General features: G+C 36.8%; 1 protein-coding gene across 6 annotated transcripts in view; it reads right to left on the bottom strand.

The window, feature by feature from the left end:
• The window catches only part of DYNC1I2 (dynein cytoplasmic 1 intermediate chain 2), a 28,631-nt gene that overhangs the window by 8,099 nt on the left and 427 nt on the right, over positions 1-20,105 (bottom strand). For 2 of the 6 annotated variants that reach the window (XM_005415855.2, XM_031057318.1), the window contains exons 2-9: positions 18,549-18,666; positions 17,097-17,211; positions 13,787-13,931; positions 9,721-9,780; positions 8,433-8,548; positions 961-1,050; positions 571-733; positions 379-478 (exon numbers count right to left, since the gene is read on the bottom strand). In XM_005415855.2, coding sequence (XP_005415912.1) covers positions 379-478; positions 571-733; positions 961-1,050; positions 8,433-8,548; positions 9,721-9,780; positions 13,787-13,931; positions 17,097-17,211; positions 18,549-18,656 — 897 coding nt within the window. In that variant the 5' untranslated portion in view covers positions 18,657-18,666. The remainder of the gene's footprint in view (positions 1-378; positions 479-570; positions 734-960; positions 1,051-8,432; positions 8,549-9,720; positions 9,781-13,786; positions 13,932-17,096; positions 17,212-18,548; positions 18,667-20,105) is intronic. The other 4 variants (XM_005415859.2, XM_031057334.1, XM_005415857.3 and 1 more) reach the window with 3 other exon arrangements.

The raw sequence follows: 20,105 nt of genomic DNA, 5'->3' as shown, positions 1-20,105 counted from the left end.
AAATATTGTCAGCGAAAACTGCAATTGTTGCTAATTTAGCTCCGACATCAGCATTAACATACACATTAGTCTTGTTCTCTCATCATAACTTTCTTTTAACTCTAAAACCCATTACATTTAAGTGAGCCTTCTTTTTAGTGAAGCTGAGTTAGCTCTACCAAGCAGTCCATAAACCAAAACCAACTTTCTTCACAATCCAAACCTTTTGCTACCTCTCACTAAAGATTAACAGCTCTGTCTACTTTTTGCAAACCATGGAGCATGTCAGGAACACCTTTAGAAATACAGCCTGTATCAACTGTGCTTTTATGGGAATCAAATGCACAGAACTACAACAATTCACAAAGTCAACTGTTTACTTTAAGCATTGTTTTTTACCTGAGATGACCAATCCAGACAACTGACAACACGATGCTTTGACCAACGTTCATCAAAAAACTGCCTGTTTAAGGACAGTTTTGCTCCCGCTTGAATCTCTCTATAAAGACAATTTGGAGATATTAATCTTAGATCCCTTTTTCAATTAGAAGTATTGGAAATTCACAGAAACGTATTTAACATTCACATTACCCTTCTTTGTCCTCTAAGTCTCTTCCACTGTAGTCAAAGAAAATGTTGATTTGCTCAGAAAGGGCTCTTTCAACAATCCTTGTGGAGTGGTCAAAAAAACTTAAAAATTCTTCAGAATGCAAAATTTGTTGCTTTTCCTCCTCTGTGAGTTCATGAGGGGCGGCTGAAAAAAATTTATACAGTTATTTTCTGGACTGCACGGTTTCACCAATTCTTTTCAAGAAAGAAAAACAGTATTTATAATTATTTTTAATAATTTTTGTGTTTCATGTTTTGCTGGTTAATTAGTATTTAACAACAAAATTAGTTTTAAATTAACAGAACAAAAAGTTTTAAAACGTATTGATGACTTTCTTTACAGCACTCAAAATGTCTTGAGATGAACTGTACCTTCTTCCTCCTCCTCTTTTTTCAATGTTTTTTCTTCTTCAGGTTCAACTAATGGTTTTGGTGCAACCACATCATCTTCCTCCTCCTCATCTAAGGAGAAACATTATGGTAAGACCATCAGTGTTTCTAAAGGGGAACAGTAACATTCTATATGAAACTCAAATAAGCTGATGTAAAATGGTATCATGTAGCTTAAAATTGTTGCATTTGTAAAATGTAATGCCAAGGATAACATTATCACAAACCAAAATATCATTGGAACACTGTACACCTGGGTATCAGTTGCACTGAGTTATGCAGTTGCATAAACTGAAATAAGAAACGCAGGAAACTGTAAAGAATCCAAAGTGGCAATCTGTCTTACAGGCAGTTATGATTCCACACAGAACCATGCAGTGGATGTGTGTTCTGTGTAACACACTGACACATTAATGCTGCGGAATAAAGAAAAATCAAATGTCTAAAACAGTCTACAGAACAGCTGCTTACTTATGATCTGAAAGCATCAGTCTAATGGGTCTGCCCATGGCATGAAGATGGCTTACATTAGCTTTCAAGTTGCTATTCTGAGAGGCAAATTTTGCTAAAGATAATAGCAGAGAGATTACATTTTTTCTGTCATTCTAGATGCAAGTCTCATTATCTGTATCATGTTTGGCAATGAAAACTTTACAGGAAAATGTGTTTTCCCTAATTGCAATGAATAACATAAAATGTTAATGTTCAGGAATACTGACAAGGCTTACATCACTTTCTGCATTTCTATATTTTATTCTTTGAATACTGTAAGCCAGAAAATACCTTTAAATTACTTAGAATTTTGGGATATGCTGGCTTTTCTTCATCCACTTTCTACAATAAGCTTCTGAAGAGACTTGTTTTTATTGGTTAAACAGCTACGTCATCTGCTTATAAGGGAATGGCAGCAGGAAACTGCTGCATGCCTCATCACAAATAATGAGACAGCATTCAACAGGGACTAGGCTTGTTTGTTGCAGCCATCTTCCTGACCCATGTTCAAAGTTATCTAACACAAAAAGTAAAAAAAAAACCAAAATCCACATGCATGCATACAAAAAGAGTAAAAAAAAAAAAAGGGGTGGTCAAGGGATGGGAACCAGCTGCCAAGCCATGGTCCCAGCAGCCAGGCCAGCTGACTAGATAGCAACAACCAGATGGTACTGCAAGGATTGTCTCTCTGCTATGAGGTGGCAATGGGATGGCACAACACTTTTCTGCCTGACTGCTTCCAATCATGTCTTTCCCCAATGGCAAGCCTGTGCAATTACCAGCACTCCAGGAGGTCTACAGACAAGCCTTTACCCTGCAAACAAAATACAGCTTGTAGGCCATACCAGCTGCCAAACCACACACATAGTGATAGATTTAAAGAGGGCTGAAAATCTTTCTAACTCCATAGTATAGGCAATAAAAATATAACTGTACCTGCAGGAAAGAAAGCTTTAAATGACACTGTATAATGCACACAATAATACAAACTCCAACTTAATCAAAATGATAATGACGTATGCCAATCCTACATTACTTGAAATTGAGCGATTTTTACGTTCTGACAAGTTTACAGAACTAGGATAAATGGCATGAATGATTTCAATATATGCTCATACTTTTGAACCAAATGGTGAAGGTTAAAATCTTTCCTTTCAAGGGCCTCAATCAGCCACAAAGGAAAACAGTAATCACTGTCTTTTCAGCCAGCCCAACCGCATTTGTCAGCCCTTTCTCCGTCAATGCAGCCAGAGCAATCAACCTGCCAAACATTCAGAATGGAAAAACAATCTGAAAATACAGGGTATAATGCACCTGCCAGTGAAAATGGCCATTTCAAGAAAAGCTAGTGATCTCAGTGACCCTGCTGAGGAGGCGGTGGTGCAAAGGGGAAAGAACCCGTAAAAGAATTCTTAGTGATCTCCACTCTCTTGCACATTGACACTTCCTTACAAAGCATGCCAATTACAGCTTTTGTGCTACTTAAAAAAAATGAAAGCTTTTTTCGGCAAAATAATCACGCAAAGAAACAGAAAGACACTGCTCCTTTTTCGATGGATTCGCATGCACAGTGGACTCGGAACCTGAAAACTGTATCACTTGTGGCCATTTTAAACAAGGGAACTCTTCATGTCAAATAACTACAGGTGTGAACAATGATTAATTAAAAAAAGGCAATATGAGTTAACACACATGACTTTGAGAACAACACATACAGGATCGTGTATTCAGATTATGGCCACTTGGATCAAAATCCCCCTCTTTTTTGCCCTGCCAATCAATCTTGCACAAATAAATGATGCCTTCAAATTTAGAAATTCGGTTTTGGGTCACCCTGTATACATTATTCTAGCTTTGAAAGTACCAAATTAGAAATTTCAGCCCAACCCCCCATTAGTCATACTACACTGATTCTAAGTACCATTTTCAGTGACAGGAGTCAAATTCTTGTCAAATGTAGATGGTCAACCCCTTAGTGCTATATGACCTTCTAATCTACATATTTTATTCAAAAGATCATATAGTTGATTGCTCTTGCCTTTTAATGTTTGAAACATAAATGGTATATATTATACAGAGCTCTAAATTCCTTCACAGTACTTTCACTGCATAAAGCCAGCTGATACTACTGCATTTAAATGCAGGATACAGCATTTATTCTAATATTCTCAAAGTATCAGTCTTGAAACTGAACATGTCATCTCACTGATTTATCTGTAACTGCATAAATCTAAAACCTTCTCTCTAAAGAAGAATCACACACAAACTTTCTTATTAAGGGATCTGGAGGAAAAAAACCCCAAAATGAAAAAAAAAATTCCCCACATATACAAGTTCTTGACCTCATTATCCAAAACTAGAATGCTTTCTATTCCAAACTCAGGAAGCTTTCTCACAGTTCACAAAAAAAGGCACCATTAAGGTTATGGACCAAAAAAATAGAGATAGGAAAAGTAATTTAAACAAACATTTCTTGTCTCTCCTTCATCTTGAATTTATTTAATAGCAGACCAGATACCAGAATTTGCAAGGAATTAGCATAACAATAATACACTACCCAGAAAACACTGAAACACTGGGCACACTATCTCTGAAAAAGTTCCAGTCTACTAAGTCAAGAACCCATGAAACTGTCATGCACAGCATTTATCTCAAGTCAGCTACCTAAATTTGAAAGCTCAAGGGCACTCCATAACTGCATGCACCTTATTTATTACTGACTGTATCTACTGGCATTTTAAGCCACTCCAATTGTCAGTGTACCAAATATGATTTCAGATTAAAAAAAGGCTGCAAAGACTTGGAAAAGTCACAGGGCCTCCAAGACAGGAAATGGGACTCTATGTCACATCAACATATCAATGAATATTCATTATAATATGCTAAGAGATCAACTCCATGTTGTTTCTGACAGGCAATCAGAGGATCTAAGGTTACAAACTGAGCAGTAAAGTAGCTGCTATTTTTATGCAATCTTTAATAGAAACAAATGTCTTGCCAATGAATGCTAAAAACAGATTTAATGAACCACTGAATTTCTACTTTGGGTTAACATCAAAATTGTGATGTATTTTGGCAAGGCAGAAAGAAAAGCAGTGCTTTGCTAGCAATGACACTGTAGAGTGTAGTTGCAGTTGTCTGAGTAATCTGTTGCTGCAGAGTAGGTTAATCAAAGTTAAATCACCTGTGAAATGGGTGGCTTTTGTTAAGCTGAATGTCTTCACATCGAGTTTTCCTATCTGTATTTCTGTACATTTAAGGCATGTACTAGCTAATACAGAATCACAGGATATTCTGAGTTCGAAGGGACCCACAAGGATCATACATGAATATACAGTGGTCCATTATTTCTTTGAAAAATATTAAAATTAAAATATTGTACCAGCATCCAAGAAGCAAATTCTATACATCATATTTTTATTACTCTGCTTAATATTTTAATTCTGTGTCCTGGAGATATTAGCAGACAATTATTCCTTAAAGAGTGGAGTTAATGCACTAATGCTGTCTGCAGCTAGCTGTGATTGTACATGCACAGTATTGTACAGCAGCACTAAGCAGCAATGTACCCAGTTAGTCCTGGAAAGCCTTAATTGTGACAGCTGAACAAAATCATATTCCCCTATACACCCACCTTTCTTGGGATTAACTGATTTCTAGGAGAGATCTCAATTTTGTTGTTTTCTAATATACAAGAATCAACCTTCCTAAGGCAGTTTCTCAAATACTTTGAGGTCATAATAAATCAACATCTTAGTACTGCAATAAAATAATGGAAGTTGTGAGAACTGTTAGAACACTAAATGCCTTCATATCCTAAGGAAGCTGCCACATTTCAAAATTAATTAAACTGTTATGTGAATCCAAACCAGGCATTTCCAAATGCCTGGTTTTATTTGAGGACATGAAGTTTCTCCTATTTAACTCACCTGGTACGTGTTGCCCCAAATATTTCCAGAACACTAGGAATGGTTTTAATCTAAAACTAGTTTACTTCTATTTCCTATCTGTCTCACCAGACAGACTAGCTGTACTTGGAATGCTTCTTAATTTAGCTTACAATGTAACTACACAACCACAGCAGCATACAGAACTGGAACAAAGAGAACTATCTAGTTTGGTGTTTTGCTGTGGGTTTGTTGGTTTTATTTTATGTGCTGTCCTCCCCCACCAAATCAGGTCTTTGCACAAGTGGACCTAAACAAGCAGAATGACAGCAGAGCATATGTAATAAAAAATTGCTTCTGTTCTCCTTCTTCAAAAGCACGGCTCCAACAGCACTTTAAAATCTCAAAATATATTATGAAGGGTCCAGTTCACTTCACTTTATAAGAAGCTGTGAACAGTGGGCTAACCCAGCTCAGATGGAAATTGCTGCTGGACAAGGGAGCTACTGCAGGTGTAAGTTCAGTTGCAAGCTCCACTTTCAAGTGTACTTCACAAGGCTATTTTTGTTCACAGTATATGCACCCAGATAAGCACAACTCAGACTGTGAGAATAAATGAGAATCAATAAGATAGATTTTACAGAATTTAAATTTATCTAATTGCACCCTGCAAATTCAGCGTATTGCTTTTGTCAATTGTTTTAATTTAAAATTTTCTTTTATCAAGAAAAATATCCTACCTAGTGACTCCTTTTTTGTATGTAGCATGATTTATTCTTCTTTTTAAACCTATGTCCTATTTCGGATTTCATTGAAAAATGGGAACATAGAGCTTTGTTATTAATGTGTTCAGGTGGTCTTAAGATAAACCTTAAAAGGATCTTCAACACCAAAATGATGAAAAGACACCTGTGAATTTTGTGAAGGATATGAAATAAATATATTTTTAAAAATTATGATGGCCCTCAAAAAATCAGTATTTGTAAGGTGGAATGGATCAGGAGACAATGCATGCATTGAGACCACTTTCTGGTAAATGCAGAAATAGAGACGACCACTGTTCCACTCCACTACAGCCTATCTACTGTGAAACTCAGATCATACAATCCCAAGCAATTTCTACTGTCAGCAGGCAGCAGAAGTAGAACTCTTCAAGTACCTAAACTGTGACCTAAGTCTTCAGATTCCATGAACCTGACAGAGGGGAGGAAAAAAGACCCGAGGGATTAGAGAAAGGAAATCTTGAGCTCATGGGAGAAATGGAAGCGGGAAGACCCCAAACATCTACCTGTGCAGGGATAGAGATAAAATGAAGAATAGAAAAGAAACACAGTTAAGAGAAAAATCATATCCTCTGGCTCACTGAATAATGAAATTTGAAAGATATATCCTTGCATAAAGACCCAAAAGTTCACATACCAAAGAGCAGGGAAATGCAAAATTATGAATGTAGAAGTAGGTCCTAAAATTGCTAACATAGACACATACTCAAAGTCAGCCATATTAAACAACCAAGAGATTTTGTTATAGAACGACACACAAACTAGGTCAAGACTAATACTTTCATTTGCAGACAAATTTAAGTGTTTCAGCATTGAAAAGTAAATCTGCTAGCCAAACATATTTTCTTCAGAAAAGTTTATTTTTTGAAAAGTTTGACTTTTCAAAACATGACTTGTTTAAGTCATGACTGAAAGAAAGCCTGTGTTCAATTGCTGAAAATAGACACTGCCTAAGTTATAAATAAATTAGTTCCTTCTTTTAAAACTCAAAGTACAAGCTTCAGGTGTAAAAATTTAAATTCTTAAGAAGTAGAGGGGTTAATTCCTAAGTTTGTTGTATGATACACAGCCTTCAATAAGTTCATAGAATATTAGGGATTGGAAGATGATCTTTAAAGATTATTTAGTTCCAACCCCCAGCCCATGGGCAGGGATACCTTCCCCTACATCAGACTGCTCAAAGCCCCATCTAACCTGGCCTTGAACACATGCAGGGATGGGGCAACCACAGCTTTTCTGGGCAACCTGTTCCAGTGCCTCACCACCCACAAAGCAAAGAATTTCCTCCTGATATCTAATCTAATCTCTTCCAGTTGAAAGCCATTACCCCTTGTCCAGTCAGCACATGCCCTTGGGCAAGGCTCCTCTCCAGAGCTGGATGCAGCTCTCCAGGAGCAGAGGAGAGGGGCAGGGTCACCTCCCTGGACCTGCTGGCCATGCTGCTGAGGATGCGGCCCAGGATATGCTTGGCTTTCTTTTGGGCTACTTCCTGAGCTTCTCCAGGTCCCTCTGGGTGGCATCCCAGCCTTCAGGCATGTCAACCACCCCACTCAGCTTGGTGTCACCTGCAGCTGTGCTGAGGGTACAATCAATCCTCATTGTCAGTGATGGAGATAATAAATACCACTGGTCCCATATGGACCCCTCAGAGACACCACTTGTCCCTGATGTACACCAGGACTCTGAGCTGTTGACCTCTGGATGCAACCATTCAACCAATTCCTTATCCTAACAGTCCACCCATCAAATCCATCTCTGTCCAATTTAGAGAGAAGGATGTTGGGGGGGATCATGTCAAAGGCCTTAGAGAAATCCAGACAGACCCTGTACACTTCCCTTGTGCTCTGATGTAGTCACTCCATGGTAGAAGGTTGGTCAGGCAGGAGTTGCCCTTGTTAAAGCCATGCCAGTTGCCTCAAATCACCTCCCTGTCCTCCAGGTGCCAAGTTACATGTGGATTCTTAAACATCATAAATGCAAAATATATCCCATTTATTTATCTGCTGTCAGCTAATTAAGCAACTTGCTGTTTAATCTGAATATATACTAGGAGTGTGAAAATACCACATATTAGTAGCAAGAGTGATGTTAAAAGAGATGCAGAACAACAGTAACAGTTAAGCAAAACCTACAAAAATTTAGTAATAGAATTTATACAAATTATCTCACAAATCAAACTTCATTTACCTTATTAAGTTTCCAGATCACAAGTGCTAGTTCTAATTCAGGCAGTCATCATTATTATATTAAAAGAAACCAAAAATAACTTAATAGTAATAAATTAACCATTCACCTTCCTTGGGCTGAGTCATGACAGGTGTTTGTGTCTCCTTTGTGTAGGTAACAACTTCTCGAGGAGGAAAGTCAACTTGTGTAATTTTGGCCATTCCAAGTTTAACAGGTCCACGTCTAAAAATCAGAAAAAAACAATTGAATTTTATTATTTCACATTTTGCTTAGAATAATACCCAAGTCATTAAGTCACAGCACTGTTTAATCAAACTTAAATCCAGTGGAAACTGCAAACAAGTCACACGATTATGACTACTATTTTATCATTATTATTTAAAATAGGCAACTATTTATACATCTGTGGCAAGAAGGAAGATGTGCACATATAAATATCTGGACATTAGGATATAATTTAAAATTTTTGCTCTTTGTGCTTGACCAGAATACTGCCACATATATGATACATCTCTATTATCAGGGGTGCAGATCTACTCCCAAGTCATGCTTGTACAGCAACAGTTCTAGGATTATAAAGCTTGCAAATCAACTTAGCTATTCTAAAGGAAAAAGCATTTCCTAGTCTTTTAACTTTGCTGCCCTTTTTTGTCCACCTCTAAGATACTACCTAGAATGCAGAACTGCCAGGCTGACCCGGAACTCACACTGACAAATAATTTAGCCATAATACATCATTTCAGAGTACAATAGTGAAAACCTCTGAGCTTTCTGACTTTCATGAAGGTAGATATAGTTAGCATCATACAACACATAATATATTACAAAACCTGCCCAATATTAATTCAGGCATTGTACCTTCTGTAAAACCTAATTGCGGTATATACTGTAATAATACTGCAACGATCCAACAATTTACCTATATCAGATTTAGTTTCTTTTTATCCACTCCTCTCCCAAGAGAAAAGCAGAAGAATAACTCCTTTTGAAAGGTTTTGGTGGCAGAATCATAATTCTCAGCACACAATACAGGTTTTAGTTAGCGCTTATAATGAGCTACAGCTTTTATAAACATATTTGTAAGAAGATGGGAGATGCTCTGTTTTTAAATACAGTCATGCTAACCTTTTTATTTTAAATAAACGACTTCTTGAAGTTTATATTTTCTCAAAGAAAGACTCAAAGAAATCACAGCTTGTGTTTATTGGAAATAAGCATCTAATGTATATTAAATAATATTGCAAGCAAACCGTGCTAAGTCTAGCGACAGCGAATTTCTATTAACTACAAAACAGTTTCTTAACAACAACAACTATAAGTCTTATAGGAAAAAATGCTCATACTTATTATCCATAAGCACATGAAAGAGAGAATATAAGAAATCTATGCAATACCCCAGATCGGAATCAGAGTGGAGCTGAAGAACTGATGGATCAGTATCCCAATGCAGCGTCCTGGTACCCCAGGTTGAACAATCATGCAGCATTAGCAAAAAAGGCCAGAGATTAGTGAAGCAAATATACACTATGAAATTCTAGAGTTACAGCAAGCTTATAGTTATTATATTGTTCACAAGAAACAAGGCAATGCAACATCAGTTAAGGGAAATTCAGCAAACATTCAGTGCAATTACACATGCAGTAAATACAAAAGTTAAGAAGCAAACAGAATTCAGAGCTATTAGCAAAGAATTAAATTATTTTAAAGGTTGAAAATTAAAGGTCTGCAAACAAATGTTGCCTTAATGAAAGGCAAATAAAAGTATTTTAAATACTGATAAGAACCAATGAAAACTTGAAATTCCTTTCAAAATATCTTTAGATTTCTTCAAGTTATATGAAGACAGATTTGTTAACATAACATAAATTTGCCCAGAGCAGTAAATATGTGGAGGAAACTGTCATATTGGTAAAGGAAATGAGTCAACACATAAGCCTTTTGGTAGTGGGGCAAAAAAAGCATTTCCACTGGGATAAAGAACTGCTAGAGTTTCCAAGATGTGACATTGCAGTAATTATGGGTTAAGCACTGCCTTGGGCTTGTAAGTGTCATCTGAGTTAGAGCCAACTCCATCTAAGACACTTAAAATCTCTTATAAATTGTGGGCTTTATATTAATAATATGTTTCTAAGTCACGTGGAATAACAAACAGAATGGATTCATTTCAAGTTGTACTAGAAGAAATAGGAAGGGGGAAATCAATATTCCCTCTACCTTCATTTCTAGCCTTCATCCCTTCTTCAGAAATTTTCATCTAGTCTACTGGTTATCAGGCTTAGGCAGAATTTTAGAAACACACTTGTAAGAGATTAGCAGATTAACCTACATGGGTTTTTTTCTGACATTCTCATATGCTATCTGCATTTTTAAAAATAATGTTTCTGAATTAAAAAAAAAGGATATGCAATATTTTACTATGATAAGTCAATAAAAGACAATTTTACATTTTCATCCCATACATGGTAATTTTCTATTAACTAGGTGCAGAATTTCTAAAGTTAATGTTGATCTGAAAAATATACACGCAATGCCATAAAAGCTCATAAATATGAGTGTGCCATGCACGACCTTGTTCTAGGGGAAAGTGTGCATTAGGACTATTAATGATAACTTGATTAGGAATTACAAATCCACCATCTTCATGCATAGCCAGACAACTGCATCCACAGCAGCAGCGTAATACCCAAATCTCCAAAACCTTTTAATATCTTTTGTGCATTAGAGAACCCATCATTTTAGCCTAAAGTTAATTACTTTGAGCATACTTATTCATTAGATCTCTGCTGTCTTTCTTGACCAAAGAGACTTAAGCTTAAGGGTTTAATTTGGTCCCTGAGACTTGAAGCTGGGTATTGCTTATATGTTGTACAACCATAAACAAAACCAAACCACCATCTCAACATTCATGTTGCAAAGAATACCTTAGCTTCAGATACAGATGCTGCATCACCACAATACCTGTCCAATATTTTCTCAACTTTTTCAATCATGTTTGAGGGGAACTTGGGGGAAAGGCTATAAACATAAAATGCTCCAACTTCTGCACCTCTTTAAGATCTAGCCCTTAATGAGGTAGTTTTCCTGCTTTCAAAGCATTATTTTCATTTTCCTGCTTCAGTGGGACCAGGGACAGTCCTTTAAAATAGTTGAAGCTAACAAGTAGTACAGGAGATACAGTTAAATACTTCTCAGAGATACTCTTTTAAATAAAGGTAACATTCTAAGATAAAATTTACCTCTTATATATGTACCAAAATAATGCAAAATACTGTTTGTTTTCAGTTTGTTTTGCCTTCAGTTAAATGAATTTATCTACAAACTTCAGTGAACAAATTTCCCATTCTTCCACATATGTTCAGATTTCTCTGTATTCAGGCACTTTCCTAATAATTCCTATATATCCAAAAATATTTTCTGTTTTTCAACTAATTCCATGAAGCATCCACCACCCTAAAAGTAAACCAGCTGTATTCTATTCTTTTTGAGTGTTGGACTTGCATTCTTGACTGAGGAAAAAAAGAGAAAGAACCAGAAGCAAACTAAGAAACAAGACTCTTCACTAATGAAAATTAAGCAAGACAGATGGAAGTAACAGCAGGAGCACAGTCTGAATGCTGCTCTACTACTTACTGAAAGAGCTACTGACAAGATTCAGCATCACTGAGGAGGTGATGAGATATATTATAAATATATCTCATATTGGTAAGAGTCACCTATGAAATGCCACGTGTAACACCAAGGGATATCATTGAGTCCAACTTTCATGTTCAAAATGTATGAACTTGTACTAATAAACCAGGATGTAGACACCCATGGGGGAAGGGAAGAACCCACTGGTGGGAGAACAAGCAAGGGGATTCCAACAGAGACCCCATAATGCCTTCAATTTAGCTGTATATTCATACCTCCATGCCTTAAAGATCAAAATCCTGGGACAGATTTAAAGTTTGAAAATGCATGAAGCTTTTGGAACTCAGGATATGGGTTTTCTCAAGGCTTCATAAGAAAATGCCTACATACAACATTGCATTACTATGTTTGAGAACACAGTCAGAGTGCAGTGCATGGATGAGGTGGAAATAAATGCAGTATACAATGTGGCATACCATTCCAGGTATGTGGCCTATGCATATGGTTTCATACTGAATTTAAATTAGGTGTGAATGGAAAGAAAATATTTTCTTTTAAAAAGTCATCATCAAATACTTCTTGGTTTTTTTCTTCTAGTGAACATAAACAGATATATAAATATATTCTTAAAAGACAACTTAATAAGCAATAAACAACAATTTAAAATAATTAAAATTTGCTTGCCACTCAATTAAGGAACAATTATATTGGTTAATTAACACGACAGGCAAACAAGATCATACCTGAGCACTCTTAACAAAAAGTCTGGGTTCACATCTGCTGTCTGATATATTCTGTTTTAAATGAGCGATTTCTACTTAGAAACAGACACCACGTAACCTTTGTTCAGGTCATTAGTCTCTTGAATACTTTCAGATTAAGATGTATATTGTTATTCATGCATAATCCACATGCATACAAGATGTTACTGCAGTCTTTTTATAAGATGTTTCAAAGCAGTCTAACCTTTGACTCCTTTTCCAAAATGACAACAGTAACTGATAACTGCTACAGTTACAGTGCTTTAACTAAACTTCATCCACAGTCTACACTTACTAAATTTCAAGTACATAAACATCACTTGCTGAGAATATCTTACCAATATTAATAGGCAGCTACTGCTCTTGTTTGCAGACTGTGCATAGGAAACAGTAGAAATACCCTTTGGAAGTGGCACTTTCACATCTTATCACCCATATATCACCACTTGAAAAGTTTAACAGAAATATTTATCTGACTCTTCTTTAGAGCAGAATGTCTCAAACCACTCAAAGAACTGGTCAAACAAAGGTGACAAGTACTGGCACTCAAAAAAGGTCAAAACGACAGTGGCTGTACTAAGATGGAGCTATGTTTTGACAAAAGAAAAGATTCCAAGTGCTGTAGTTGTACTACACAGATGAAGTAAAATAATGAGAAATATGGTTCTAAGTAAGGGAAAAATAAAATCAGAAGTAATGCAAAGTTTGTAGACAGCACCTTTTATCAGATCAACCAGGTATGGGAAAAAGCAAATCATCCATACCCATCCTCCTTTAGAGGAAGCTGGGAAGAGTGTAGGAGTTTTTGAGTTTGTTATTGTCCCAAGATACTCATTTTACTTCAAACTTGCAAGTTTAAACAACTCCACATTAATGCTGGCAAATCAGGAAGTATAGTTGCATTTCAAATTTTAAAGTAAAGTATTTCTGCAAAACAGTCACTTTTGTCAGATTCAACACTGTAAACTCATTTTATTATAATCAAATAATTAACCTTGATTTCTTCTAAAGCTTAATTACTCAGAACCCAGGTCTTGAGCAAAGGAACAGGGCAAGGAAAGTGACGTACCTGGATCCAACAGCGCCATCCCCCGAGTCCTGGCTGCCAGCCTCGCTGGGCGTACTCACGGATTTGGAGGACGGAGAGGTAGGAGGAGGGACTAAATAGTGAAACAGACAGGTATCCGCTGTTACTACTCGCAGAGGATGCACAGCTTAGGATGTTTGCAAATTAATTAAAAATGAAGGATTAAAAAAAAAGTGATGGCAAACGAAAGAAAAACATGGATGAAAATGAACAGCAGAAAGAGAGGGGAAAAGACAATGTTAACAATTCATGCTGGATTTTCATGCAATTGTTTGGTATTTATGCAGCTGGAGAATACAAAAAGACATGGAGGGGAAGACATTTAAGAGAAAATGAATTGAAAAAAATATTTTTAAACTGAACTTTTGACAAATGATGACACTGATTTTCAAAGGATAATTTCCACTGACTCATGTTGCTTAAATATAGAAAAAAGAGTTGTTAATACAGCTCTGACATTAGTCTTTCTTAAAGATTAGACAATGAATGTGTTTAACTGGCAATGTTATTTCAAAACATATAATCACCAAATTGTGGACCAAAAAAGTGGCTGTGTCATACAGCATCCTGTTATTTTTGTTCTAGTTTGAATCAAATCAACATAAATCTTGTGTATTACAAAGTTTCTAGTATTAGGTCTTGAGAATGACTTTTTTTTTTTGCTGGACAGTAAACAGTCTAGTACCAGTATATTTAAATTCTTAAGTGTCAGTCCATTTCCTGCTAGTAGATGAAGACTGCATCTGGAAGTGCTGCACAGTGAATGACATCATGCAATCTGATACAAATACAAAGCTACTTTGGTATTTCTTTCAACTTTTTTTTTTTAGAAATGGTCATTTTCTAATGAAACTTATGGTTTAAACACAAGAATCAAGGGAATTTTGAAGGTATTTATATGCTTCCTTTTTCAGCAATATGTAAAGCATTCACTGCTTAGCAACCTTTAAAAAACCCTTTAATCAACCGAACACAAATTATTTAAACTGCTGCCTACTCTGTCGGCGGTTAAGCATGGGAGAACTCTGTATTCAGGTCTGCAAGGTTTCTACAGAATTTTTAGAAATCACAAGTATATTGTGAATTCTAAAGAAGTTTTCTACCCCATCTCAAAACAGAGACACGGCTCTGATTGACAAAAATTCTCCCTTAATTTTGCCAAAGTAACAGTGAATTCTTCAATTTATTAAAAATTTCATTCCTCCTAGGGGAGAGACCTTTTTTATAGGTCTTGAGTTGTTTTTCATAAATTCATACATACACACATTTAGACTTTATACTTATACAACTGGGGGCATGTAAGAATATATAAATTCTTAATTCATCCTCGCCAGGTTAATCTAGAGCAGAGGAGCTGCCCCAGGCCTTTGCTTTGCCATCTGTGTGCATTTTCGGGACGCGGTGAGGTCGCGGCCCCAGCTCCACTCGCAGGGCCAGGGCTGGTGCTGCAGCGCTCTCTTGTGGAGAAAGCGATTCTCGGGAAACCCTGCCCAAAACTGAGCCGAGCCCCACTGAAGGACCAACAGTCTTACGAAGACCTGATGGAATTTCACCTACCCCAGCGGATTAAACTGTAAAATCTTTTTGAAAATAATTCTGGTTCACTAACTTAAGGCTTCTTATATAGTTAGTATGGCAGATATCAAACCATACTAACACTGATACAGTCCCTTCTCCTCTAACAGAACACTCTCTCTCTAGAAGTTAACAGCACAGGAATTGCCTTAGGATTAACACAATTTTCTAGGAAAGAATATAATGTCAAGCAACCCCCCTCCACTGACAGTGTGAGCACAAGCTACCTCAGCTGCACACCAATCAGCTCAGCCACGAGTCAGCATCACTTCAAGCACACAATCACTGCACTTGCTGGCACCCAGTCAGCAGAAAAGCAGCTCGAGCCTTTGGCATGCTAACTGCAGGCAAGTAGGACATTTTAACTTGATTAAGGATCAATATCAGACCTGGTTATCTCAAAAGGAGACAGACTGAATTCCCTGTGTACACTGAAGGGTGTGATTAAGTAGCAGTTCAGTGGAATTAAACACAACATGCAGGGGTGTGCCCCCTCTTGCATGTCAGCACCTCTGAGCTTTTCATGAACACCTCGTCTAAGCATACACATTAACCTGCTTTGAGGACTGGCTATACTGTCCTATACTGGCTATAGATTCTCTGCCAGATGTGAAAAAAATCAACAACCACATACATTCCTACAAAAATTCAATCAACCGCCTTAGCACACTATATGCAAGGGAACTGTTCAACTATTAGTCTAGCAAAGAAAATCCGTGGCTGGTCAGAACTGATTTCTTAAACAGCTGCACACTGGTGCTAACACAGCCAAATGGAGTCTCTCAACTATTAAAACAGTTTGAATTACCAAAAATGACTGCTGGGGCTGTTGGAATCTGAGCAGCTATAATGCTGTTCACTTCTGAACACTTCAGGATTACACAAAAGCAATTATGAAAATATAATCGCAGATATATGTGTAAGTAATTATTACTATTTTATTTACAAACACAGTTGAATAGAGCCCCAAGAAGCCAAACTGACAAGCTTTAAACTGCTTTGATTTCAGAATTGGAGACAAAAAGCAGAGTTCCATTATCATGTTCCTTGCTTTCATCTTCCATAGGGATGTCCCTAAGTAAAGGCAAAAAGCAAGAGCCAATATGCTACCACATCCAAGAGCTGCACAGATACCAATCATCACCCTTGGAAGCTAATTTTTATACTTAGTGTTGTTATTGCTCCATCAAAGTCAGTCAGGTATTTGAGATAAGAAAAACTAGGGTGTAAAAGATGTGGAAAAGAAACAAGCCAATTCCATACAAAAATATCAGCATTGAAATTTGGCATTGTGGAAAAGAGTAAGGAAAAAAAATACAGGAGAATAATGAGCATGAAAAATAGGAGTGGAAAAGAAAATGCATACATTATATTTTAACTAATATACTTCAAATAATCCACTAAGTGTGAATGGTGTTATTTTATAAAATAATGTTATGTAATGTGTACTGAAGCACATCATTTGACATTTATAACAGATATGAAGGACAAAAGAGTATAAAACCCAGACATGTATAACCCCTGAAAAAGTGGCCAGAGAATTATTATGTTAGTTATATAAATACCTCAATCCTAAAAAAAAAAACAAAACCAAAAAAGCCCACTACCACAAAAAAGAAAACCAACACAAAGCACCAAAAAACACTTCATCCAAAAAAAAAAAGACTACACAAAAATCTCCCAAACATTTATTTCAAACAAACAGTAACATTCCTACCAACAGGAGACTCAGGTGTCAACCCCATGCTCTGAAGCAATGCTTCTGCTTCTCTTCTCTTCTTTTCAAGATCAGATTCTTCTTGTACTGGAAGAACTTCTTTCTTCTGGTCAGTCTAAAAATTATTTAATAAATAAGTTACAGCCTTTAACCTTTCATTTCTTTTGAGACCCCACAGGGTTTTTGTAATACTGAAACCTATCAAGTATATTAGATATTCAATGTCAGTAATTCTGATGGTTCTTTTTAGCAGATAAAGTAAACAGACAGGAATAACAATGTTCCAAAGTTTTGGTACTGTCTTTAAAGGACATCTATAAACATGCAAAAAGTGTCTGTGTATTTGCCAAAATGACTTACACTTTATAAGATTAAGAGTACCTTTTTTACACTAATCCTAAGCACTGTAAAATGCAAATAATGACAAAACCATCCTGTACCTGGGTGTAAAAGTATTTTAGAGATAGTCATGTGGTTCCTATTTTAAAATGACAATAACTGTGTCAAACAAAAGTAGTTTTCTTTGTGTTATCTGCTAGATATAAAAAAATACACCCCCACCCTCTGATTTAGAAATAGTGCAAGCTCTATTGCAAAAGATGCCAAACACTCTGTATCTTTCTACTCTTAGCTGCTTTTTAAAAGAGCAATTCTGGCAATACACTGCTACAAGGTCATTAGGACATAATTTGAGCTATTTCTTTCTCCTTTTTGTCTGAATCATGTGGTTGGCAGCTGCCCAGTCTTCAGTCATATGCTGATTTAGAACGCCAAATAGATCATAACCAAAACAGAGAGAAGTAATGAAAAAGTACCCGAAACATACCAGAAGAAGTTTCTTTTATGAGATACAATTTGCATTCAGGAGAAACAGTAATCTATCACTGATTATCACCTACCCAGCAGAGAGAAATCCAGAAGACTGTAACAAACTCAATGTAACATACAAGCACCATATATATCCTGAGTGTTGCTCATTTTAAAATTCAGCCTATAGATAGGCCAAAGAGCAGGAGAGCATAGCACAGTGTTTGTATAATGACAATACTGGCAGTCAGATAACTCCTACAGACATCCTCAGAACCATACTTCAGAAATTAGTTCTTTAGATTAGACCTATCACAACTCATTAAGCAGAGCTTTCATGCAATGGATCAGAGTGATTTGTTTAATGATGGCACATGCACAGAGATAGTTCTAGAAATCTGAATGTTATGCTAGTGTAAGATACTAATTTATTTTTTTAAATCCAGTTTATCATACAGACGGTTGAAAAGAAAAGAGTAGGTGTTTACATTATTAGAAAATTAAAGTGCTACATTTATATTAGCACCAACCATTAAACAGACACTCCCTGAACAGGACACAGAAAATGATTGGTAGATTATGTGAACCTACTCTTAAATTTCAGGCAAGTAACATATGCAAGGTAAAGTGAAAATTATTTCTTACTTCTTTCTTCTTTCTTTCTTCCTCCTTTCTCTTCTTCTCCTCTCTGATTTGAGCTAATCGTTGTTTCTTGCGCTCCAACTCCGCCTTCAGCTCGCTTTTGTCAGACATGGCTGAAACACTGAGCAACAGAAATCATGTAACTGTTTGGCTTTTGTTTGGGTGGGTTTTTGGGGTGGGTTTTTTTGTTTTGTTTTGTTTTCCCAAGATAGCAGCTTTTCTTTCCAGAAGCTATCTGCAAAGAAACTACCCTAGCTTCCTAGCTTACCAAAACCAGCTTACCAGAAGCCCGAGTCAACAATAATTGAAAAAACCCACATTCCTATTTCTATTTTTCTTTCACTTAACACATTCTCAATACTAAAGTGATTGATTTAAAATTAACAGATATAAACATGACATGATGACAGCATCCATTTCTAAGGTAGGTCTGATGCTCTTTGAAGAAACTACTTTGAAAGAAACCTTGGGCACTGATGTGACTATTTGATCTTGCCATAAGATTTTTGCAGCTACAAAACCACCTGCAAGACTGAAAACAGCAAGAAAAGCTGCAAGACAATATTTCTCTGTCATTTTTCACTTCAACAGCTAAATATTGGCAGGCTATAACTTAACAGTATGTAAGTTATATGTCCTTCTACAGACCATTATATGATTCAAAGTAAAGATTTATTAAAACATTTAGTAGGATTACTATAAATGATAAGGCAATGCAAGTACAAGTGTGTGGTCAAAGAAAACTGTAAAACACGTGCATTATAACTTTTTTTTCAAAACTGTTATCCTGCTAATAAATTGGTGGATCGTTTTAAGACAAAAATGCTACAAAAAGTTTTCTATGTAACTAACTCAAATACAAACATGAAGGTCAACAACAAAAGGTGGAAACCCTCTAGGTTTAGAACTTCACAAAGACTTAAGAACACAGGTAAAAAAACTGTGCGAAAGCGCTAGGTGAAGAAGAACTTAATTTCACTATTTTTAAGCAAAGTCAAGTCAGCAAAGAAAATGCACAAGTGGTCCTACAACAAATGAGACGACTATAAATGCTTTTACAGTAAGATTGACAATAAATATACAAGATTAGGCATTAGTAATATGACTGTGTGCTAGTTCAAAATAAAGAATACTTGCAAGTGTTTGCACAGCTAAGCACAGAAAGGGATGCAAAAAGCCTCATACGTCTGACCCCACATCTAGTAACATGTATACCGGATGTATGTATTCCTTCAAGCTGTCTGTTAGCACTAAGGTGCTAATAAATAAATAACCACTGTCAGCATTTTCCAGTGGCACTCCCGTGTCCCTTTAAAGCAGCAGTAGAAAAGCGCGTTGTCACACCATGGATTGCCGCCCGTCCAGTGCCGGCAGCACAAACCGAGCGGAGCCGAGGGGAGGGGAGCCCAGCCCATCCCGCCTGGAGATGACCGCGGTGCGTACCTGGTGTCGCCAGAACCAAAGTCCCCACCCAAACCCCACAGTGGCCGGCCCGGGGAGAGCGCCCGGCAACCCGGACAGGGTCGCCCCACGCCCCGCGGCCGGGATAAGGCGGCACTC

The sequence above is a fragment of the Geospiza fortis genome, unplaced genomic scaffold (genome assembly GCF_000277835.1).
Source record: "Geospiza fortis unplaced genomic scaffold, GeoFor_1.0 scaffold112, whole genome shotgun sequence".
Lineage (NCBI taxonomy): Eukaryota > Metazoa > Chordata > Aves > Passeriformes > Thraupidae > Geospiza > Geospiza fortis.
This window is presented reverse-complemented; position numbering and strand designations above follow the sequence as displayed.